Below are 25,210 nucleotides of genomic sequence, written 5' to 3'. Positions count from 1 at the left end.
TTTGGGAGGCCAAGGCGGGTGGATCACGAGGTCAAGAGATTGAGACCATCCTGGTTAACATGGTGAAACCCCGTCTCTACTAAAAATATAAAAAAATAGCTGGGCATGGTGGCACGTGCCTGTAGTCCCAGCTACTCGGGAGGCTGAGGCAGGAGAATTGCCTGAACCCAGGAGGTGGAGGTTGCGGTGAGCCGAGATTGCGCCATTGCACTCCAGCCTGGGTAAAAAGAGCGAAACTCTGTCTCAAAAAAAACAAGTTTGGCTGAACAAATTTGAACGAGCAAATATGAAATAATAAATTGATGAGCATAATACAAATACAAATCCTAAACAGCTGTAAATAAGATTGAGTGCCCTTCTCTCACATAAAGTGCTTTATTCTCTATTCTATTCACATGAAGAATCTTAGCCAAAGTAGATAAATATCAATTATCCACAATAATGGAGACATAAAAAACAAAATAGTGCATTGTTTTAGTATACATATTTGTAATAGTCACTCACTGCACCATTTCTCTCAAGGAAAAGTGAAACCAGATGTCTGATTGCTTTATTGGCCTAATCAATGATCTTTTTATTTTGCCCTTTACATCAAATTGGTGCTACTTTTGACAAGATAACGGTAGCCTTAAGTGTTATAATCATATATAACTAATAAGTTTTACTCCCAAAAATAAGAGTATTAGCTAATGTATACTAGGCTCTTTCGGATCAGATCACAGGACCACTTTAATGAACCTGTTAGAGATTTTAGGGTGTCGGGCTAGTTAGGTGAGCTGTTCTTGGGTTATAATCATCGGCAATGTTGTAATCAACAACCCATGCTACTTCTACAACAGCCTCAGATGCACTCCAATATCAGCATCACCAGTCAGTGCCCCCTTTCCATAGCCACCACAAGCACACACACATGCATACACTCTAATAAGTACCTATAAAATACTAAACTTAGAAGAATTACTTAATATACATATTAAATATTTCCAGTCATACAACATTCAACACCCAATTATCTCTATTTCATCATTTCCAAGAGAGCCAAAATAGCACTTTTTATAACTGGTTTTACTTATGAAAAAATCATTTACTAATGTCTGTTATAAAGAGTAAAATTTTTATTCTTTTGATGTCTAAATGACATTTTATATTAAGAAGCAATATTATAGAAACTTCTAAGACTCTAATTTTACAAATAAAAACTACTGACATTTTAAATGCTATTTATTAAGTAGTATTTAATAGTACTTACTTTATTAATTTTCTCTTTGGGATGTGTCAGGAGTGCTGGGAAGTGTGAAAGAGCATCACAGTTCAAAACTACTTGTGTTTGCTCATCAGTTCCAGTAACAATGTTGCCCACAGCTCTAAGTGCAGCAGTCTGAAAAGTACAATGAGATGATGTTCTAAGTGAAATACATATATATATATTTTTTACATAGGGTATCTTGCTCTGTCACCTAGGGTGGAGTCCAGTGGTGCAATCTCAGCTCACTGTACCTCTGCTTCTCAGGCTCAAGTGATCCTCCCACCCCAGCCTCCAGAATAGCTGAGGGTATAGCAGTGCATGACTCTGCTTGGCTAATTTTTGTATTTTTTGTATCGTTTCACCAAGTTGCCCAGGCTGGTCTTGAACTCCTAGGTTCAAGTGATCTGTCCGCCTCGGCCTCCCAAGTGCTGGGATTATAGGCATGAACCATTATGCCTAGCCGTAATACTCCTTATTAAAAGGTACGTTAGCACCTTATAAAAGATAAATGTATTAATTCACTCATTCTTTCTTCCAACAAACCTATTCTTTTTTGAGACAGGGTCTCACTCTGTCGTTCAGGCTGGAGAACAGTGGCTCGATCTTGCCTCACTGCAACCTCCACTTCCCAGATTCAAATGATTCTCCTGCCTCTGCCTCCTGAGGAGCTGGAATTATAGGTGCATGCTACCATGCCTGGCTAATTCTTTTATTTTTAATAGAGATGGGTTTTGCCATCTTGGCCAGGCTAGTCTCAAACTCCTGACTTTAGGTGATCCGCCTGCCTTGGCCTCCCAAAGTACTGGGATTACAGGCGTAAGCCTCTGCACCCAGTTCCAACAAACCTATTCTTTTTGAGTACTTAGTGTCAGGCACTGATGCAGGAACAGAGATGTGAAGACAGACATGTCCCAGCTCTTACAGAGCCTGTATTATTGTAAGAGAAGGAAGTCAATAAACAATTAAGGATAATTTTAGACGGTGCCATAAAAAAATAAAACAGAACTTCAGATTTAGTGTTGAAAAAATAAAAACAGCTAGGGGCAGTGGCTCATGCCTGTAATTCCAGCACTTTGGAAGGCTGAGGTGAGTGGAACACTTAAGCCCAGGAGTTTGACACCAGCCTGGACAACATGACAAAACCCTGTCTCTATAAAAAATTAGCCAAGTGGTGGCATGAGCCTATAGTCCTAGCTACTTGGGAGACTGAGGTGGGGGGATTGCTTGAGCCTGGGAGGTCCAGGCTGAAGTGAGCTGTGATCACATCACTGCATTCCCACCTGGACAAGAGTAGGACCCTGTCAAAAACAAAAAGACAAAAAAACAGTGCCTTTCTGAAGGAAAGCAGACACCTAACATGAGATTTCAATATGAATTTGAATTATCAATATTTTTCTGTGGTTGTATGAGGTCATTTTCTGTTAAGTAAAACTTATTTTACTCCTCTGATTTTCCTTTCTACATGATGAATGATCCAGGTTTTTGAAAAAATTGAGATACAATATAAAATTTACCATTTCAAAGTGTACAATTCAGTAGTTCTCAGTATATTCAGAACTGTGTAACTATTACTAGTATCTAATTCTAGAACACTTTGATCACTCCAAAAAGAACAACTGTATCCATTAGTGGTCACTCCCACACTGCCTTCATCCCTAGGTCCCTGGAAGACACTACGCCTGTCTCTAAGATTTTGGCTATCTTGGACACTTCATATTAACAAAATTAACCGTATTTGGTCTTTTGTGTCTAGCTTCTTTCATTTTGCATAATGTTGTCGAAGTTCATGTTACATCATGCATCAGTGGTTTGTTCCTTTTCATGACCAAATAGTATTTCACGGTGTGAACATATCGTATTTTATTTAACCATTCATTAGCTGACAGACATTTAGATCGTTTTCATTTTTTGGCTATTATAAATAATGCTGCTGTGAACGTTTGTGTACAAATTCTTGTGTGGATATGCAATTTCATTTCTCTTGTGTATGTACCTGAGAGTAATTAATTGCCAGTTCATATTGTAACTTTATGTTTTACTTTTCCAGGCACTGACAAACTGTATTTCAAAGCAGCTGTACCATTTTATATTCTCAGCAGCAGTATGTAAGAATTCCAATTTCTCACACCCTTACCAAAAGTTTGTTATTGTCTTCCTAACTATAGCCATCCTGGTGGGTGTGAAGTAGTATCTCTGTGGCTTTGATTTGCATTTCCTTAGTGACTAACGTTGTTGAGCTTCTTTTCATGTGCTTAGTATTTTCTTTAGAAACCTGTTTATTCAAATATTTTGCCCATTTAAAAATGGAGTTGTCTATTTTCAAGCTGTTAACAGTTCTTTGCATATTAAATACTTTAGATGGAAGTCCCTTTGCTGACACATAATTTGCTAATACCTATTCTTTTCTATTCTATGGATCGTCTTTTCACTTTCTTGATGGTGTTCTTTGAAGCCCAAGTTTCTAATTTTTGTGAAGCCTCATTTATCAATTCTTTTTCTTTGGTTTCTCGTGGTGTCTTATCTTAGAAACTACTGTCCAATCTAGGGTCATAAAAATTTATGCCTGTATTTTCTTCTAACAGGTTTACATTTTTAGATTTTACATGTAGGTGTTTGATCCATTCTGAGTTTTTGCAAATAGTATGAAGTAAGGGTCCAACTTCATTATTTTAATTGTGGATATCCAGTCATTCTTGCCCATTTGTTGAAAAGGTTTTTTCTTCCCAATGAACTGGCTAGGCATCCTTAATGAAAATCAACTGGATGAGCGTGGTGGCTCACACCTGTAATCCCAGCACTTTGGGAGGCCGAGGCGAGGTGGATCACCTGAGGTCAGGAATTCGAGACCAGCCTGGCCAACATAGTGAAACCCCATCTCTACTAAAAATACAAAAAATTAGCCAGGCATGGTGGTGGGCACCTGTAATCCCAGCTACTCGAGAGGCTGAGGTGGGAGAATTTCTTGAACCTGGGAGGCGGAGGTTGTAATGAGCCGAGATCACACCACTACACCCACACTCCAGCATGGATGACAGAGCAAGACTGTCTCATAAGAAGTAAAGAAAAGAAAATTGTACAGGTTTATTTCTGAACTCTTGATTCTATTTCATGGATCTGTATGTCTATATTTATGCCAGTATCATAAAATTTTATTTACTATAGCTCTGTAGAATTTTGAAAATGAGAAGTCCTCAAACTCTGTTGGTCATCCTAACAGTATTAGACAATCCATGAACACGAACTGTTTTACCATTTATTTAGGTTTTCTTTAATGTCTTCCAAAAATGTTTTATAGTAACCAAGCTTCTTTAACAAATCAATTGAAAGAGGAAAGATAAAGGAGAAGAAAGTTGCACAGTAACAGAGGCTTAAAATACATAGTAAGCAGATGCAATGTGTAGTCTTTGTCTGGATATTGATTGGGTAAAATTGTGAAAAAATAATGAAACAGTAGATATCAATTGGATATTTAAAACTAAGGTTTTAAAAAGTGTACTAATGGTATTGTGGTTATGTTAAAAAAATAGGCTTAAATTTTAGAGATGCAAGCTGCATAAAATGGTATCTGGAACTTGTATCAAAATAATTTGGGGGAGTGAGTGGAGGTACAAAGGAAAAAGTTACATAGGGTTCCATGACACTATTTTATTTTGCAAAATTATGGCATGAAAGTTGAAAGGTGTTAAGAAAATCCCTGTAAGGTGTCAGGTAGAGTAGAGAATTTCCTTGAGCACTGGCTAAAGGTAAATTCCAAGCCCTATATTCTTAGTGAAGTCCAGCACGAAAACTGAAGATACATTCTGGAAAAACAAGAACAAAATACAAACCAAAATCTGTACCAAGACAGAAGTACCACACAAAATAAACTTAAGAATAAACATATGGCAAGAATATTTAAGATAAGTCATAAATGCCCTTAAATGACAAGTTTTTATATTCATTCCTTTTCTTTTGAGACGGAGTCTTGCTCTGTTGCTAGGCTGGAGTGCAGTGGTGCAATCTTGGCTCACTGCAACCTCCGCCTCCCTGGTTCAAGCGATTCCCCTGCCTCAGCATCCCAAGTAGCTGGGACTACAGGCACACGCCACCATGCTCAGCTAATTTTTTCTTTTTCATTTCAGTAGAGATGGGGTTTTACTATATTGGTTAGGATGGTCTTGATATCCTGACCTTGTGATCCACCCACCTTGGCCTCCCAAAGTGCTGGGATTATAGGTATGAGCCTCTAAACAGTACATTTCAGTACAGTGCCTTTATTTCAGCACCAGTGAAGCTAAGAGTTAACTATAGTTGCCAGGTGAGTAAAAAAAGGATGGCTGGCAAGGGGAAAAAAAAGTAGGGAAGTCAAAGAGGAAGAATAAAAAGGAGTAGGAAAAATAAGTGCCTGTCAATACTTGTTTCAGATGTCATGCATGTTGCTATAATGAATTTCCCTGTTCTACATTAAAAATCAGTAATCAGGCCGGGCACAGTAGTTCACACCTTTCGCTTTGGGAGTCTGGGGTGGGTGGATCATTTGAGGCCAGGAGTTCAAGAACAGATTGGCCAACATGGCAAAACCCTGACTCTATCAAAAATAGAAAAAAATTAGCTAGGCACGATGGTATGTGCCTGTGATCCCACCCTCTCAGGAGGCTGAGGTGGGAGAATGGCTTAAACCTGGGAAGCGGAGGTTGGGTTACAGAGTGAGACCTCATCTCAAAGAAAAAATTAGTAATCTACAATGGAGTCTTATTATTTATTTTCCTCTTTAAAATGGTGGTAAAATAACTCACTCTCTCAATCACAGATTTGTTGTTATGCTAAGAATATACTTTAAACTTAAAGCAATTAGTGGTAAGAAATACCTATAATTTTACTAGGAACAAACTTACCTGAACTTTAACTTCCTGGTGGCTGAGAAGAGGAACCAAATGAGGAACTATTCCAGAGTCTATTACCATCTGTATTTGTTCATTGCCAGCATCAGTAAGGTAAGAGAGGGCCCAGACTGTATCTACCAATATCTAATGAATAAAATAAAAATTCAAACAACTTTTAAATATTTTCTCATTTTAGTAATTCTTGACCAAACAACTATTCTAAGATTGTTCTACTACCTTCTTCCTTTTTTCTCTCAGTTCAATTCATTGGAATCTGCTCACTATTGTATTAAACATAATCATCTATAAATGTCTGTATTAAGATGTACGTATTTTAGCCATATTCAGGATTCTGATCCCAGATTAGTATACAATCTTAATTCACTAAGAAATACACGCACACTACACAGGACATAAAATAGGAGAAAAAGACATTCTGTTTCCCAAAGGTTGAGGGACAATAGGTCTAAAAACATTGTGGTTCATGTATAGAGCTGGAAAGACTATATGTATCCAACATGCACAGCTGTTCAAACCATTTGAACTACATGAATATATTCAAGGAGTTCTCTAGTAATATAAGTACCATGTAGATATGCCTGAAGCCAATAACCCAAGTATTTGTATCATAGTATAATAGTTTAATCTTTTCCAATCAGTTTGTTTTGCCTTATAGAACTGTAGTCAACTTCTTAAATAGTGGGAGTCCCCTACAGCTGCAGATTATTAAATAATCACAGGTCAGTCTGTGAGATCTATAATTAAAACAAAAAATACATACTTCACTACAGCTGCTATTTACCCCCCTCCCCCCAAAAAAAGTGCAGCCTGTGTAATCAACTTACTAAGTAGCCTGCCATTTTTTAATGATTATCTCTTAAGTACAATGGGCCATGTGTTTGATCTTTCCTAGTATGTCAGGTCCTAATTAGAAGTTATGACCGAAGGGCAGTATGACAAACAACTGTAACTGCTGCAAATAAATACACAAATTATTGACAAATAATAATAACGTGCCTAAAACTACTTCCAAAGTCTTTCTGGAATATGAACTCTGTGTTGAGACAAGCTGGAGAAGTCTAAAACCTTTAAAACTGTAAACCAGGCAGGGAGTGATGGCTCATGCCTGTAATTCCAGCACTTTAGGAGATGAAGGCAGGTGGACTGCTTGAGCCCAGGAGTTTGAAACCAGCTTGGGCAACATGGTGAAACCCAGTATCTATGAAAAATACAAAAAATTAGCCAGGCATTGTTTTTTTTTTTTGTTTTAAAACCTTGACTTAAAACAAAACTCACTAAAAAACTATAAACCAACGTTATGCTTAAGAAAAAATATGATTAAAAAAAAAACGGACACATAGAAATTCCTAAAAGGAGAAAACAGCGCTTTGCCACTGTTTCTTAGGAAATTCAAGAAAGCTCTAAGAATATTTCTAATAAAAAAAGAAGACATCAAATGAAAGAGTTCACACAGGCCGGGTGCAGTGACTCACACCTGTAATCCCAGCACTTTGGGAGAACAAGGTAGGTGGATCATGAAGTCAGGAGTTTAAGACCAGCCTGGCCAACATAATAAAACCCTGGTCTCTACTAAAAAATAAAAAAAATTAGGTGGGCAGAGTGGCAGGCACCTGTAATCCCAGCTACTTGGGAGGCTGAGGCAGGAGAATTGCTGGAACCCAGGAGGCGGAGATCACACCACTGCATTCCAGCCAGATGACAGGGCAAGATTCTGCCCAGAAAAAAAAAGAGAGTTCACACAAAAGTGGTATCAACATATGTGGGGAAAAAAAATTTTTTTCAGTTTGTAAATGTAACTGAGTTTCCTTTCTGGAATATCAACATATGCTAAAATTTGTTAACATAGGCCAAAAGTTTCAAGTTATTTGCTCATAACTGTATATAAAAGCTAGATACATGTTTTTTAAAGGCCCAATGCTAAACATGTCACTAATATGCTCAGATTAAAATCATAATGAAATCAACCTTCTAAAACATTATTTATCATGTGACTAAAAAGAACAATGCTAACAGGCTTGAGAAATTCTTTAAGACAAATTAAAAGCAAGAAAATGGTTCACAATTTCACCTAGATCGGAGTCAGTAAGTGGAAAGAACACAATATATCTCTGAATAAAGTCAACCAAAATGTCTTGTTTTCCAGTAGGGGTATAAAACTTTGAAGTTAATCTTTCTTGCAAATCTCTCTCTTTTTTTTTTTTTTTAAGACAGGGTCTTGCTCTATTACCCAGGCTGCAGCAATGGCATGATCACAGCTCACTGCAGCCTTGATCTCCCAAACTCAGGTGATCCTCCTGCCTCAGACACCGAGTAGTTGAGACTACAGGTGCATGCCACTATGCCTGGCTAATTTTTTTGGATTTTTTTTTTTTTTAAATAGAGACAGGGTTTTGTCATGTTGCTCAGGCTGATCTCAAACTCCTGGGCTCAAGTGATCCTGCCTCAGCCTCCTAAAGTGCAGGGACTATAGGTATAAGCCACCATGCCTGGCCTCTTGCAAATCTTTCAAAGCAAAACATTAAAATTTATAATTTAATCAAATAACTTGGCTATTAAGGAGACAAAACCAAAAATTACTTTCACATTTTTTAAGTTCCTAAACTATCTGGGGCTAAAAACAAAAGCTACCTCAGAGATCATGTTCATCTAATCAATTTTATATACTATGTCACTGCTTGATACAGGGTAATTCTAATTTGTTCCATACAAATTAAATTCTGGCCAAAAGGTATAGGCCTATAAATAGAAATGAAGCAGCTTGTCCAACACTGGTTACCATGCCAAATTGTTCTTAAAGAACCACTGAGTTCCTGATTGTTGCTAAACATTTCATTCATGTGTTTTCCCTTACCCATTATATTCCTGGTTTCTCTAACACACCAAAGGCTGGTCTGGCTTTTACAAGCACTCAGGGCAGTTTTCCACCTCATTCATACTCCCTGAGTTGCTTTCTCCTCTGCCATCTGTGTTAGTAAAAATAAGCAAAATATTTTTGCTATGTTTAAAATCTTGCCTGCACTGATTTTTTTTTTCTTGTTGTTTGGATAATCAAGAGTTATCTTGATAAATGAAGCCACTGCCAGTCACCGTAACTGGAGAAATAGAATAAAAATGGAATTAAAGGGCAACTGATGTCCATGGTTTGGTATGTGTATATGAATACAAATCCATGCACAAACATTTTTCTTTTCATCTTTCAAAAAAACAAAAATAGCACTATTTGTGTGTGTGCTCTCATTGGCCAAACTGTCAAAATGAGCTTCCATAAAAAGCACATGAACAATTAAAGACATGATCTTAGTAAGAGAAACCACCAACTGGCAACTTTTAAAACTTTCAATGTGAGTTTTTACAACACTAACATATATACATACATACATTATTGACCACACCAAAAATAACAGCTATGCTTGATTTCTTAACTGGTATTACATATTGTGATATAGGTAAACAGAGTAAATATAAAAATATCTATTACAACTCTTGAAATGGAAAAATCTGATAGTATGCTGACACAATGTCTTAGTATAGTATTTCCCCCCTGTGTCACAGGGGGAGCCCTAGAAATACATACATATATAAATATATAATGGGACACATTTACTCACATTTACGTCTGTGTGATGAATTAAAACACAAAGGGCTGGAAGAATCTGAAGAGAAAAATATGTAGATCTTAAAACATACACAGATAAAAACATATATAATGGTATCTTTTAAAATTTTTTTTTAAAGTGTTTACCTCCTGAATGGTTTCCATTGGTGGTGGTGGGTCTTTGTGGCGACATAAGTTGACCATAACCCAAGTAACATTTCTTAAGAATGTTATAGGAATATTTGGACTTATGAAGGAAAGTAAAGGTTTCACAACTCCAAGACTTATGACATAATCTCTACATTGGGGCCCATCACCTGCAGAAAAAAGGATTAATTAACTCAATAAAGTATATTGACAGTAAGCATTTTCAGAAAAGAAGAAGCACTGGGAATATGCTGCTTCATGTATTTTAACCAGATACACTGTTCAGTTTTAGATAAAAGTTTTAAACAATAATAAACGGGCTCACATTCAAGGTCTCTAAAAGCCAAGAGAAGCAACATATGGTGATAAGGTATTCTTTTGCACATTATTCCCAGCTTCAGCTTTAGAAGCTGCTTACTTAATTAAAATGCTGCTTTTAATTTCTCTGTCAATGATACTCCCAGTTTAACAAACTTTCATGTGATATAAAAGATGTATTAAGAAAATATCTGTAAAATTTGTACTCTTGATCCAGTATCAGAGCATCAAGGTTATGAACTACAAATTACTCTATACACTTAGAAAACTATGTCAGAAAAAAAGGGTGAACCAGTACTAGAATAGCGGTTCCCAATATGATTATTGGGCTCTATGACGCAGAAACTCTATGGGTCTCGAATTCTGTGTTTTAACAAGCACCCCATGTAGTTCTCATTGCATGCTAAGGTTTGAGAACTACTGTTGTAGAGAACTGCCAAGTTTAATTTCTGTATCTAGAACATCACTGCAGTTTCTAATATGAAGCCATGCTCAAGTGTTACATAAGTGAAAACACTTTCCCTTGCACTATAATATTTGGAGATAAAATGTTCTTTTTGCATCCATATATTAATTACAGAATGTCATTGGAATAAAAAACTTTAAGATCACGATGCTGTACAATAGTTCCAAATCTAACATTTGGTATGAAAGCAAAAGAGCGAGGGACTCTGGATATAGAAACACTAGCATTCCTAATAGTATACCCTATGTCAAGAATGGTTTACAGAGAAATTCTCCCTTAAAAACTCATAACCACCATTTATGATAGACTGGACAGGGAAAGCGTTGCACATATATATCATGGAATGTTACGCAGCCTTCAAAAATGATGAGTTCGTGTCCTTTGTAGGGACATGGATGAACCTGGAAACCATCATTCTCAGCAAACTGACACAAGAACAGAAAATCAAACACCGCATATTCTCACTCATAGGCAGGTGTTGAACAATGAGAACACATGGACACAGGGAAGGGAGCCTCACACACTGGGGGTCTGTTGGGGGGAAATAGGGAAGGGACAGCAGGGGGTGGGGAGTTGGGGAGAGATAGCATGGGGAGAAATGCCAAATATAGGTGATGGGGAGGAAGGCAGCAAATCACACTGCCATGTGTGTACCTATGCAACAATCTAGCATGTTCTTCACATGTAACCCAAAACCTAAAACGCAATAAAAAAAACCAAAAAGATCCCCCAGAAAAAAACAAACAAACAAACAAACAAACAAACAAACCTCATAACCACTCCCTACTTCCATATTGGCCCTGTATAAGGGCAACAAAGAGGCAACATATCAAAGCAACAATGATTATTTCCATGTAAGAATAAAGAATTTGGCAAAAATAATCTTTAGAATCGTTCTCCTTCACTATATTAGTGAGACTTCTACAAACAGTACCTCAGCCCCCACTCATAATAGCAAGGTCTCTGAACTATATTGGGGTACAATACAATTCAGATTTTTTCCATCCTTTACTGGAGGAATATTCTTTGAATTTTTGAGTTTAGGTTAAGTTAGGCTCTAGTTATAAAAACAAATCTTGAAATATCAGAATTGTCTTTATTCTCCTTACAACTATTTATCAGAGAGAACCTGAAAGTTGGGGTAATCATGGTGTTAAATATTTAACTAGACTGTCAAAAGGCTATAGTTACCTCTTGTTGACTCATGGTGACAGAAAATAGTGTTACCATATTTTATACATTACTAAATTCTAATGTACAAAAGTCTGCAAGAGAGAAAAAATTTCATTTTAGATTCTTCTCAGAACTGTCATTATGGAGAAAAATAATTGGTTTAAATTTTGCCTCCTCCCTTCTTATTACTTTCTTTGATGGAGAAAGCTAAGAAATACAAATGGACCCCATTGATCAACAAAGGGAGATGGGGAAGAAAAAATGGACTCTAGTATGAGACAGAACGTCTAATTTGCACATATATTACATAATTATTCAAATAATTAAGAGCTGACTATATAAAAAATGGTATCTTAAGCAACAAAAATTCAATTTATGACTTTAAGCTTTTACAGTAATACCGTTCAAATTTCTGTAAGTTATTTCACAAAAACTAGTCCTGAAGGCAAACTTTTCTCTTTTGGATTACTAGTAGCTATTTTTATTACTTAGTATATGGTAACAATTTTTGGATTAGTATTTTAAGTTTTATACAAACCTATGATATTTCCCAATGCCCACACTGCTTGCTCACAGACATTCTGATGGGGTGAATGGAGAAGCCTCAGGAAAAGTGGCACAGCATCTGATGGAAGAAAAGATAACAATACTTAAGGTTGAAGATACTATAAACCAAAAATCAATCTCGATTTTTCTTTTTTTTTGCTGAGACCTCAAGAAAAAAGGGAAACCTATAAAAATATATTTAAAATATAGTCTCATTAAATCAATTTTATTGGAATAGCATTATTGGAAAAATTTTGACCAGCGACTATTTACTCAGTATCAAAATGAGTTATACACACAAATGTTAAATTAGCATTGTGAAATTTCATTAACAATTAAACCTGGAATTAATTTCAATTTTAAGATTAATTCCTTATAGATTAAATATTATCTCTAATTTGAAAAAAAAAAGGGACATTATTGAAGTGGCTTTTTTTGGGGGGGATGGAGTCTCACTCTATCATCTAGGCTGGGGTGTGGCGGTGCAGTCTTGGCTCACTGCAACCTCTGCCTCACAGGCTTTAGCGATTTTCCTGCCTCAGCCTCCCAAGTAGTTAGGACTATAGGTGTGAGCCACCAGGCCTGGCTAATTTTTGTATTTTTAGTACAGACAGGGTTTCACCATATTGGCCAGCCTGGTCTCAAACTCCTGACCTCAAGTCAACTGCCTGCCTTGGCCTCCCAAACTGCTGGGATTACAGATGTTGAGCCACTGCACACTGCACCCGGCCTGAAGTTACTTTTGAACACAAATTTATGTTGACAACATGTGGGTCTTTAGACATGCCAGTGATTCCTGGGCCACATGAGATCTTTCAAATCAGAAAGTGATTTTGTTACTCAATAGGATAGGACACAGAGACAGGTCTGTATCTGAACAAAATACTGTACTGAACAAATGATTCTTCTTCCTTCCTTTTGATACTACTTTAAAAAGCGCTATTTAAATATATGTAGCTCAATCATGCTTGGAAGATAATAAAAATTCACGAATGGGTTTGTTTGTCTTTTAGACAGTGCCTCACTCTGCTGTCCATGCTGGAGTTCAGTGGTGACATCACAGACCACTGCAGCCTTGACATCACCAGGCTAAAGTGATTCTCCTACCTCAGCCTCCTGGGTTGTTGGGACTACAGGTGCATTCCACCAACCCAACTTAATTTTTTTTTCCTGCATTTTGTAGAGATGCCGTTTTACCATGTGGCCCAGTCTGGTCTCTAGCTCCTGGGCTCCAGTGATCCGCCTGCTTCACCTCCCCTTAGGGAGGTGAGATTACAGGCATGAGCCACCATGCCTAGCCTCATTTATCTATTATTTTTGGTATATTAAAGCAGACTAGCAAGGTCAAAAAAATTCTAAGCCTCTTTCTAATCTTTAAAGAGCATACCAAACAGAATGGAAAAAGTGTGAGAGGGAATAAAACATTGTTAGGAAAACATAAAATTTACCTAACAGTCAGCTATACAAAACCAAAAAACCACAACAGAAACCACCCGAACCCAAAACTAAAACAGTTTTAATAGGATATAAGGTAATTATCTTTTAAAAATAATATTACAACACAAGTGTCTATAATAAAATGATTACTTAGATAATATCTTTGTTCCCCTTCAAAATGTAGAAATTAGTGTTTACATTTTTAACAAGCTCAGACAAGTACACTGCTTACATATTTAAAGAGGATTTTAAAAGTATCTCCTTTAAAATTATTCATTTCTTTGTTTTGCAGAAGAATCAAATAGTATTCATGAAAACAATACACTCAGTTTATTACTTCCAATAGTAATTTTCCACTTACATCTCCCAAAATTAAAAAAAAGCAATCCTATTATAATAATAATAAAAAATATTCAAGCCATTCTTTCTATTAGGACTACTTTATAGAAGATTTCTTTAAAATATATGATAAAAATCTCATTAAGAGAGGCTGAAGCTGGTGTGGTGGCTTCTTGCCTGTAATCCCAGTACATTGGGAGGCCAATGCATGTTGATCACTTGAACCCAGAGTCAGAGACCAGCCTGGGCAACATGGTGAAAACCCTGTCTCTACAAAAGCACAAAAATTAGCTGGGCACAGTGGCACATGACTCTAGTCCCAGCTACTTGGTAGACTGACGTGGAAGGATCTCTTGAGTCCGGGAGGTCGAGGCTGCATTGAGCAAGATCGTGCCACTGCATTCCAGCCTGGGCAAAAGAGTAAGATCTTGTCTGAAAAAGAAAAACAACAACAAAAAAAGAAAGGCAGAGAGGCAATGTGGCAAAAGGAAAAACTCCTTTATTTCTACTGATGTCCTATAAATAAAGTGTAACAACAATGCAATCTTCTACTATAAAAACAGTCTCATATTTATAAAGGAATATAGTGAATTTTTGGAAACACAAAATGTGAGTTACCAGAATAAGTAGATTAAAGTAACATACTTAAGTTGACCTATTTCAATAACTACTTAGTAGCTATTATTTTATAATTTAAATTGCCATAGTCTTTTGGGAAAATCACTATTTTTTACTTTTTTCAAAAAATTATAATTAATAACCAACTTACTGGACTGAACTACTGCTTGAGTTTGTTCAGAAGTTCCAGATGCAATGTTTGTCAAAGCCCATGCAGCTTCAAACTGTAAAGAAGGACTACAAAAAAACAAGTATTTTTAAACAGCAGTGATTTTTTACATTGGGCCAAATATCTACTAACCATTCTTCCTCTCTGCCATTTAAAATGCATTAAATATTTTGTTTCAAAAGATAACTATCCAGCAATTTTTTTAACTCTTAACAACTGTTTAAAACATCTCTTCAGTATAAAAAGCCTGCAACCTCCTCCAGTGTCCTTATTTTTAGTAAGAAATCTTTTTAAAGATACTTGCACACTACTACCCAAACAGTTTTCTCAAGTACCTATCCTGGTTAAACTAGTCTTGCCGATTTTCAAAGCTTAAAAGTTAAATTTATCATTCTCAAGTTACTTTTTGGGTATTACCTTCGTCTCAAGGTGTTAACAAATCTTGCACTGTTTTACACTTTGACTTTTCAACTTTATCCCATAGCACTTTTCTTTTTTCTTTAAAGATCAAACTAATTACTAGAAAGTCTTATTTTCTCCAAAGGATACATTCTAAATTTAAAACAAAATACTCACTTGTCATCTCTTTCAAGACAATGGACTAAAATGGGCAATATTCCAGATTTTATTAAGTCATCGATTGGTGGATTTCGATCACTGGACAAAAGCTTCCTATAAGAGATAAAACCACTCTTGTTTGAAACTTAATAAAATAAAACATTATGATTAAATTTAAATTCATATTTGATAAATATTAACATAAATCTGAATATATGGTATACGTGTCCTCTGAAATTACATTAACAATTTATATAACGGAACCTCTTCTCTAAATTTATAAAAAAATTTATAAATTAAATGTACAAAGATGACAAATAATTAGAAAAATATAGACATGAATCACGTTACTATCTTTTTTTTTTTTTTTTGCGACAGAGTCTCTCTCTGTTGCCCAGGCTAGAGTGCAGTAAGTAGTGCAATCTTGACTCACTGCAACCTCCACTTCCTGGGTTCCAGCAATTCTCCTGCCTCAGCCTCCCAAGTAGCTTGGATTACAGGTGTGCACCACCATGCCCAGCTCTTTTTGTAATTTTAGTAGAGATGGGGTTTCATTATGTTGGCCAGGCTGGTCTCGAACTCCTGACCTCATGGGATCCCTGTCTTGGCCTCCCAAAGTGCTGGGATTACAGGCATGAGCCACGGAGACCAGCCACTTTACTACTTTTAATGGTACAATAATATTATTCTCTCAGTAAAGTCCTGATTATGACTTATAAAAAGAAAACTATTTTTTTAAAATGTTACTTTTGGATATAATTTTGAGTTCAGAGAAAAATGGGCAGATTTCTTCAACACATCATTTACCTTGCTAAGAAAAGAATTAAAAGGTCACCAAAATATCCAAAATTATTCATACTAGGTCACAATAGAGTCAAATGACAAAAGCAGGTAGGCTGCTGGAATACGTTTATAGCTAATATTAGTGCCCAATTCTTCATTTTACTTTACACACCACATTAAAGGTCATAAGAGTCCAACAACATTTTCATCTCAGCAACTAAAGAGAACTGGAATAAGCACAGCAACAGACAGGAAAACAACCGGAGAGATGCTAGAAATACTGAGGTAAAAAGACAGACACATCACTGCTCTCATGGAGCTTATAAGATAAAAACCAAACAAAATCTAGTGCCTATTTTCACATGTGGGAGACTACAGATTTAGCTGATAAGTCCTCAGTGTGGCCTAATCATATCTTTACCCCATGGAACACCCTGCATTACTACATAAAAGCAATGTTTAAGAAAGCTTAACCAAATCATCTTCCTATATAAACTATGCGATGGCTGCTTATTTACTACCTTTATCAATGTAAACTCTTTGATCTAGCTTTAAATGCTTCACAAGTTGGCTCCATCTTACCTAACTAAACTTATTCCCTGTAACTCAACAATAGATTAGTTGTCTGTCACATCATTTCAATTTTCTTTCTAGGCCCTTCATATCCTATATCCCTCACCTGAAATGTCCTGTGTTCTATGTATTCAAACTCTGTTCAAAGTCCATTTTAAGTTCTATGTTTTACATAATACCATCTTTAAATTTCCAGAGGATTTATACAGCATAGTCCTATGGTCCTACATTTGCTGTTATCACTAAGCTTTTTTTTTTAAGACAGGGTCTTAGTCTGTCACCCAGGATGGACTGCAATGGTGCCACTTTGGCTCACTGCAACCTCCACTTCCCAGGTTCAAGCAATTTTCCTACCTCAGCCTCCCAAGTAGCTGGGATTACAGGCATGCACCACCACACCCACCAGTTTTTGTTTTTAGTAGAGATGGAGATTTCACCATCCTGGCCAGGCTGGTCCCAAACTCCTGACCTCAAGTGATCCCCCTGTCTCAGCCACCCAAATTGCTGGGATTACAGGCATAAGCCACCACATCCAGCCACCTATTTTTAAAACACAGTTTTGCCTTTCCAATTAGCTTATAAAGTTCTTAAAGAGAAAGAATTATACCACATGCCATTTCCACAATACATGACACAGTGCTTAGCATAAGTGGAAATTAAAAAAAAAAAAAACACTCAGAAAAGTGTTAACCCAGCCTTCTCAAACAAGGTTTCCTGAGATCAAGGGTCAAAATTTAACTAAAGAAAATATTTTTTACACTTCATTGAGAATATTTTAAAAGAGAAATCACTTTTATTCTTTACATAATGGTGAGGAATACAATTTCTATAAAATATAATATAAAACCAGTTTGGTGCCACTGTCTTGGTTTGTATCAAGGAGTCTATAATTTTACCCACAGTTGCTTTGCAGTATCAATGTAAATGTTAACATAGTGGAAAAAAAGGCAAATAAAGTCTTAAAATTATTGTGAAAATCAGTTCGTTCTTGCATACCCATGAAATTGTCTCGGCATCTCCCAGTGATCCACAGATCATACTTTGAAAACCCCTTAGGGTACAGTGGGCTTTAATTTTCTTGCATAATGCATATTGAGAAAAACTGCCCCCAAACTATCAAATATTCAACTTTAATGGTGAGCATAATAACTTTCTTAATCATTCTTCCTATAAACATTAATTTGCCATTTTGACATGTGAATGGTTCTGTGATTTTTCTGCCTACATAATGAATTCTTCTCTAAGAAGTTCTTTTACCTCTGGTACACAATACTGTATAATTTTATAATTTCCCTATCAATTCTAAGTTATTTAAGGTGGATAAATAAACACTGGAAAAGTCTAATAAATATAAAACAGATTCATGCACTGGATAAGGTATCGGATGGACCTATAAACTTTTTCCACTTTGAAATTCTGTAACTAGGATCAATTTCTTACATGTCTCTTTCCTACTGATAAATACAACATAGGGTATTATTCTTATATTCACAAACATACAAAGCAACCTAAATTGCATTATGACACAACCATGTCTTCCCCAACCTATTTATTAATGCAAAGGTCTCAGTAATAGACTTTTCTGCCTCTTCCTTTAAAATATAAGAGCATAAATTTCACAATAGAAATGTGCAAAATAACTTGGTATTTCCTGTGTGGAAAGACACTGGGAGTATATGCAGACATTAATCTTAATAATCTACTTGTCTATGTCAACTGACATAGTAAGACTATAACTCTGGATTTATTGTTTGATCAATATGAGCACTGTGAGAAGAATTAGGTATCTGGTAAGGATCTGCAGAATCTGACTTTATAAAATTAAACCTATTCATTAGTAAAAGGTAAAGCTTTACAAATAATGTTTTTCTCTTACTCTACAGTATTTATTTGTTACATCAACTTTCTGTAGCATCTGTATGCATTATGTATATTAAAGCTTCAGTGTACACGCTGAGCTGAAAATAAAAATTATGAGTTAAAAAGACTGTCACCAATTTTAATACTCCAGAGAACTTTAAAAAAAAAAAAATTTAGTTCATCTAAGACTATTTACTATTGTTTGTCATCAAAGTTAAATATGATTACCAGGGACTACTACATAGCAAAAATTCAAAATAGAAACCCTATGTAAGTTATAAAATCTATACATGTCTTCAAAATTTAACTTACCTAGCTGCTTGAACTGCACTTAATTGAATTCCTTGGTTATCACTTGAAGCATTCTATAAAAAATAAAATAATGTATGATGTAAATATATTAACGATTAGCTGTTGAGGACAAGAAATACAAATGAAGAAAGGGAAAAAAATCCAACTTACTTGAACAATAGCTTCTAGAGAGGTATTTTGCTGGGAAAAAAGTTAAAAAGAAAACTGAGTTAAAAAGTCACCTTAAAATTCTTTATTAATGTGAAATCTTTCACTGGTACTTTTAAGTTACCAGAGTAACAATAACAATAACTTACCACTCTATAATCACCATCTATATCTGAATCTTCACAGATATCTTCATGTGGTACATTCCTTCTCTTTAAGAGATGTTCATCTCTTTTATTCTTAAAAAAAATCAAAGAATGAGTTAAAAAGAAAATCTGAATACTTCCATATAAAGCTCAACCCTGTGCCTACAAACTGAAATATGAAGTGCCTTTTAAAGTAAAATTCAAATGTAAAAAATTAAAAACCAAATTGGGAATTAAACACTCATGCAACACTAATTTGAGTCCCATTTCCCAAATATTACATTTTTAATGAACCGTGAACTATGTAAAAACAAACAAAACAAAAACAAAAGTTTGACTAAAAAATATAGTGTACAGTTTAAGCCAGAACCAACACAAATATTTATTTAAAAGTACTAAACCATTTTATACATGATCTGGGAGCTCCTCTTTATCACCTAAAAGCAAAGTCAAAGCAAAAGTTGGGCAGTTCAAAGTTAGACAAAAACCAACAACGCCTTACAAAAATCAAAGGCCTTTTCAACTTCACTTAAAATGCTTGGGGCAAATTTATAAATATATTCTCAACTATAATACTTAAAAGTTGAAGAGGTTTGCAACAAGTTCTTTTCAGGGCCTTACTATTGCCCATTAATAGCAGAACTATTTAATATAACTGTATCTCAATGACTTTAAGTTCTTTATATTTGTTTTTGCATAACAAACAAGTTATATCCTTCCAACTTCAAAAGACTGTCAAATTCTGTCAAACTCTCTCCTTTAAAAAGTTGAACTAAATTCAGTAAAATTTCGTTATATAATAGGTTACACATTTTACATAAAAATATAATATATATTTGGCATCTTGTATATAATGCTATAATGTTGTTAGAATTATGCTTAGAAGTACCCAATCAGACTCACCTTCCTTAATTCAACTACAACTTCATTTCGTTGTCTTCTCATAGTCTACAAAAAAATTAAAGGAAAATACTTTTAAAATCACCTCAAATTCCATTATCCAGAGAAAACCACTATTAACATTTCAACATACATTTCTAATATTTTTTCTAGTCATATGGATAATAAAGCCAAATCTTACTCATAATAAAAATCATACTATGTAGATTATTTTCAATCTTCATTTCCCATTCATATTGCAAAACATGAAAAATTTCTTTGAAATTATTAATAGATCTATATTATATATACCATAATTTAAAAAACTGTAACATAAGGTTTATAAAAATACAGAGGTAAAAAGAATTTTAAAAAGCCCATAATCTCATCCCTCATATGAACCAACGATATTACCAAAAAAATAACACATGTACAAGATTAAATTCAACTGCTTAAAAAAAAAAAGCCAAGGAGCCTTCCTGCTCACCCACCATTTCCTTCTCTCAAACACTGTTAGATTTATCGTGATTCTGACAGGCATCTATCCTGTTCTTTAACTTGTTTCAGTTTACTTTGTTTATAGAACTTAGAGATATTCCATGGTGGCGTATAAAGACCTATTTCATTGTTTTTCATGGCCACACCGTTATTCTACGACACACTGAGGCCATGCTTTTATTTTTAAACATATTTCTCTTATTTTTTAAGCTTCTTACTACAGGGATGTGTGCTTACTATAAAACATTCAAATGTTCAGAAACAATATAAATGTAAGTTCAAGCTGGTTTTACATATAGGTTCACCTCATTCTTTCTAATGACTGTGTATTACATAGAGGTAACAATTCAGAAAGTCATACTAAGATGTCTAATAAATATCATAAATCCAAAACTGAGCTTTTGATCTTTAACATACACCACTCGCCATCTCAGCAAATGGCAATTCCAACCTTGCAGCCGCATAGACCAAAAACCTTGAAGCCATTCTTGATTCTTTTCTCTCACATTACATATTCAATCTGTTAGCAAATCCTATTGGTTCAGCCTTCAAAACATAAAATTCAAACACATATCACTGCCTCCTCTGCTACTATTCTGGGCCAAGTTGCCATTATCTCTCAACTAGATAACTGCAAAAAACTCCTAACTTGCAGCCCTCCTGCTCTTGCCCTCTATCTTCCTCCCCAGTCTATTATAATCACAGCAACCAGAGTAATCCTCATAGGGAATCTTAATTTTTATGTGCCATGGACTCCTCTGGCAGTCTGGTATAATCAATGGACACCTTCTCAGATAGTGTTTTTAAATACTATCTGTAACTGTATATATATATATATATATACACACACATATACATATATACTGTATATATATATATATACACACACACACACACACACAGTTACAAAGGAAACCGTCTTGATAAATAAATGTAAAAAAAGAGCTATAAATATAAAAAACAAAGTGTAATGTTAAGTGCTTCTTTATAATCACATTAAATGGGATCTAGCAGTGGGTCTAATAACTACTATAATTTCAAAGTAGTGATGACCATAAATGCGAGAATGAGGTGATTTTTATGGTGGTAACAAAGTCACAGGTAATTCTAACATTACTATGATCAACTGGCTACATTATTAAGTGAAGGAAATATTGTTTCTTAGTGAAAATAAAGACATATTTTTTTTTTCTAAATTCCAGGGGCCCTCCTGCATTCTACTCATAGACTCCAAGAAAGGAAAGGTCCAAGAACTCAGTAAAAAAATACTTTCTAAAAAGTCTGATCATATCACTCCCCTGTTCAAAACTATCCAAAAGCTCTCACATTCTCCACTTTGGACTTAAAAGCCCAGTCTTTACAGTGGCTTACGTCCAGTCAAATCTTCCCATCTCATTCCCTCCCCAATTACCACCACTCCGACCTTAGCTCCTACCATTATCTTCATTCATTCTGCTGTACTCACACCAATTTTGCTATTTCTCGAACACATTGGAAAGTCTCTTGCTGCAAGGCCTTAACTAATATATTATGTAGTAACTTCTCAGAAGATGGACTCCAGAGTCAAACTGCCTGAGTTCAACTTTTTTAGCCATACTACTTACTAGCTCTCTGTACTTCAGTCTCCTTATCTATAAAATCGGAAGAGTAAAAACACCTTCATAGGACTGCTGTAAGGATTAGATCAGCTAAAATATGTAAAGTACTTAAACTGTACACAGCAGTGTGTTACCTTATTACTGTTGCTGCTATTTTCTCAGGTTGGAATGCCGTTCCCCCACTACCTGCAGTGCTCAGTCCCTTTTCTCTGAGAGAAGCCTTTCCACTTCCTGACCATTTGCCAGCTCTCCATTTGGGTACTCTCTCTCTCTTCCCTGCCTTATTTATCACCATACCACTTATCACATTCTAATACACTACATAACTTTATTTGGTACAGATACAGATTTTTACAACACCGGAAAGTCAATTTTAAAATAAAATAGGCTGTAAAATGAATAAAAATCATTAGCTAAATACTACAGTAAGTTTGAACATTCACTGTCTCATTCAGTCATTATAGCCTTATGAAGTAAGAAGAAAATAACTGTTTATTTCTTTTTACAAATAAGGAAACTGAGGCTTAGAGAAGTTAAATTCCTTCTCCAAAACTGGCTAGGATTAGAATACAGACAGTCTCACACAAAGCCACTTAACCACTAAGTCACATTGTTTTCCACACTTCTTGAAGTCAGAGTTCAAGTGAATTGGAGAGCCAATGGTTCATATTAAAGCAAAAGTACTATTACCAACACAGTAAGTTTTGCATAGTACCATAATATGAAATAAGCTATTCTAATAAGTAACAAAAAACTATGATCTATGTCTCATGCACAGAAAATATCTGTAGGATGCATTACTTAAGACTGTTCAGTAGGTTAAATGAGGTAGACTTCTGAGGGACAGGGATATTTCCAGTCTAAGGAAAGTTTTTATTAGCAATTTCTTCATCTAAAGTAGCAGGATTAAGGTATAACGAGCTTTAACTTCTTTTTATTAGAGCAAACTATTAAATAAATCCAAACGACTACATACTGCAATTTACATAAATGTTTTGTTTACTCCAAAAAGTTTTCTCCCATTATTTTACATCTTATTAAATCCAAAGATTTAATAAAAATTTTCTTTGTACTTGATACTCATTTGTTACAACAAAATCTGCAGGTTTTTTTGATAATTTGAAACTATCAATAAAGGATTTATCAAACCAATTTAGCACTGTAATGACAATGTAAGACCACGCTATTACTAATTTCACAGAAACTCTTTGCAGAATAAGTGATATGACAATCCCTTCATTACAGAGCAAGAAAGAGTTTTCTTTTCCTCTCCAAGGGAAAGAATGAATGAACTAGTAGAAAGACACCCTATGCACCACAGCCTGGCAGCATTTGGCCATGTTTTTTACTGCAAACAACAACGACAACAAAAGACTGAAAAGTGGTATTGGATATTTAGGCAGTTTCAAATCATAGCCCCATCTCAAATCAAGAAAAACATTTATTTCTTTGAGACTCCATGAAAGTGGGTATATAAGACTTCTAAGCCTGTCCAAAAGAGCAGGCTTTGTGTACTACATGAAAATATGATAGCTGTGAATTCACATGACTTACACTGATCCAGTAAGCAGTGCTGTCAATTAGAATTCCAAAAAGCTGCCAAACTGGCCAAAGGCTTATTTATAGGCCAAAGAGCTATCTAAAGGACAAAGACTGTAAGTGAGGAAGGTTGAAGACTGCTGCTGCTATTTCCTCCGAGGAGGTAGGTAGAGTTTAGGCAGATCACTCAAATATTTTATATTTCTCTGCTTGTCATATAGTTACAAAATTATAAATTCAGGCAAAAGGGGATAAGAAATTGACAATAAAATTCAAATAAGTAAAAACAGAATGCTATCTCTATTTATAAGGAATGCAGTTTGTGTACTTAATGAATATTTACTATGCGTCCAACACTGTGTTAGGCACTTGGGATTAAACACTTTCCCTGCTTTAATGAGGTATAGATTCTAGTATTTTCTTCCCCCTTAATTGCTACTGAATTTCAAGTCAGTGGCTACTTGATTCCTGCTAATTTTCAAGTCAGTTTTACCAACGCAAGTTTTTCTTTAAAGCTCTAAAAATTATTTTAAAATACACAGTAACTGTGCAATTTTGGGTATTTTAAATTTTCTTGAGAAAATTTAGTTAGGACTCAATCTCACCAGAGAAAAAGTTTAAAGAAAATTCTTTCTAAATAATACACGGATAAGAAATATAATGCCTTAATTTTATTTCATCCAGCCTGACTTTCATTGATACCTTAGGAAGGTTAATACTTGGGTAACAGCACTACAAAAAAAAAAAAAAGAAGAATAAAAAAATTCACACAGGCACCAGAGATCTTTTGTGTGGTGACGAGAACATATTATAAAATAGAATTGTGATCATGGTTGCACAATAACAAAAATCTAAATATCATTAAATTCTACACTTAAAATTGGTGAATTTTATGATAGGTAATAAAGTCCTTTCTTTTAAGTTAGATACACACACACACACACACACACACACACGCCTTTCCTCCCCCAACATGAGTTAATATTAAGTATATTACTGATTTAGAGCCTCCTGGAAAGCATTCATTCAAACATTTATTAATCACTTATTTGCCAAGCATTAGAAATACAAAGATGGACCAGACACTCCATATCTATGTCCTTAAGGAGGCAGCAGTCTTATGACACAGAAATATAACTTAGTAAAATAGTAATAAGGCCAAAACTTAGCAAATAGAAGGTGCCAAACACCATTCTAAACATGTTACTTGATTGTACTTATTTTATACATGTATTTTTTTTTTGATACAGAGTCTTACACTGTCGCCCAGGCTGTAGTGCAGTGGCACGATCTCTGCTCACTGCAATCTCTGCCTCCTGGGTTCAAGCAATTCTTCTGCCTCAGCGTCCTGAGTAGCTGGAACTACAGGCATGCACCACC

At 35.2% G+C, this 25,210-nt stretch overlaps 1 protein-coding gene and 1 non-coding gene across 5 annotated transcripts in view; both read right to left on the bottom strand.

Annotated features, from left to right (window-relative positions):
• The window catches only part of KPNA4 (karyopherin subunit alpha 4), a 64,530-nt gene that overhangs the window by 15,229 nt on the left and 24,091 nt on the right, over positions 1–25,210 (bottom strand). For all 4 annotated transcript variants that reach the window (XM_002759427.7, XM_078353929.1, XM_035278570.3 and 1 more), the window contains 11 exons: positions 20,220–20,264; positions 19,320–19,409; positions 19,174–19,203; positions 19,024–19,076; positions 15,514–15,609; positions 14,920–15,005; positions 12,367–12,453; positions 9,872–10,041; positions 9,738–9,782; positions 6,121–6,252; positions 1,250–1,378 (listed from right to left, as the gene is read on the bottom strand). In XM_002759427.7, the coding sequence (XP_002759473.1) occupies positions 1,250–1,378; positions 6,121–6,252; positions 9,738–9,782; positions 9,872–10,041; positions 12,367–12,453; positions 14,920–15,005; positions 15,514–15,609; positions 19,024–19,076; positions 19,174–19,203; positions 19,320–19,409; positions 20,220–20,264 (963 nt within the window). The remainder of the gene's footprint in view (positions 1–1,249; positions 1,379–6,120; positions 6,253–9,737; positions 9,783–9,871; positions 10,042–12,366; positions 12,454–14,919; positions 15,006–15,513; positions 15,610–19,023; positions 19,077–19,173; positions 19,204–19,319; positions 19,410–20,219; positions 20,265–25,210) is intronic.
• Positions 707–1,032, bottom strand: LOC118149072 (small Cajal body-specific RNA 7). The gene has a single exon (XR_004736236.1).

Source organism: Callithrix jacchus, chromosome 17 (genome assembly GCF_049354715.1).
Source record: "Callithrix jacchus isolate 240 chromosome 17, calJac240_pri, whole genome shotgun sequence".
Classification (NCBI taxonomy): Eukaryota; Metazoa; Chordata; class Mammalia; order Primates; family Cebidae; genus Callithrix; species Callithrix jacchus.
Note: the sequence above shows the minus strand (reverse complement) of the source record. Positions and strands in the feature narration are given on the sequence as shown.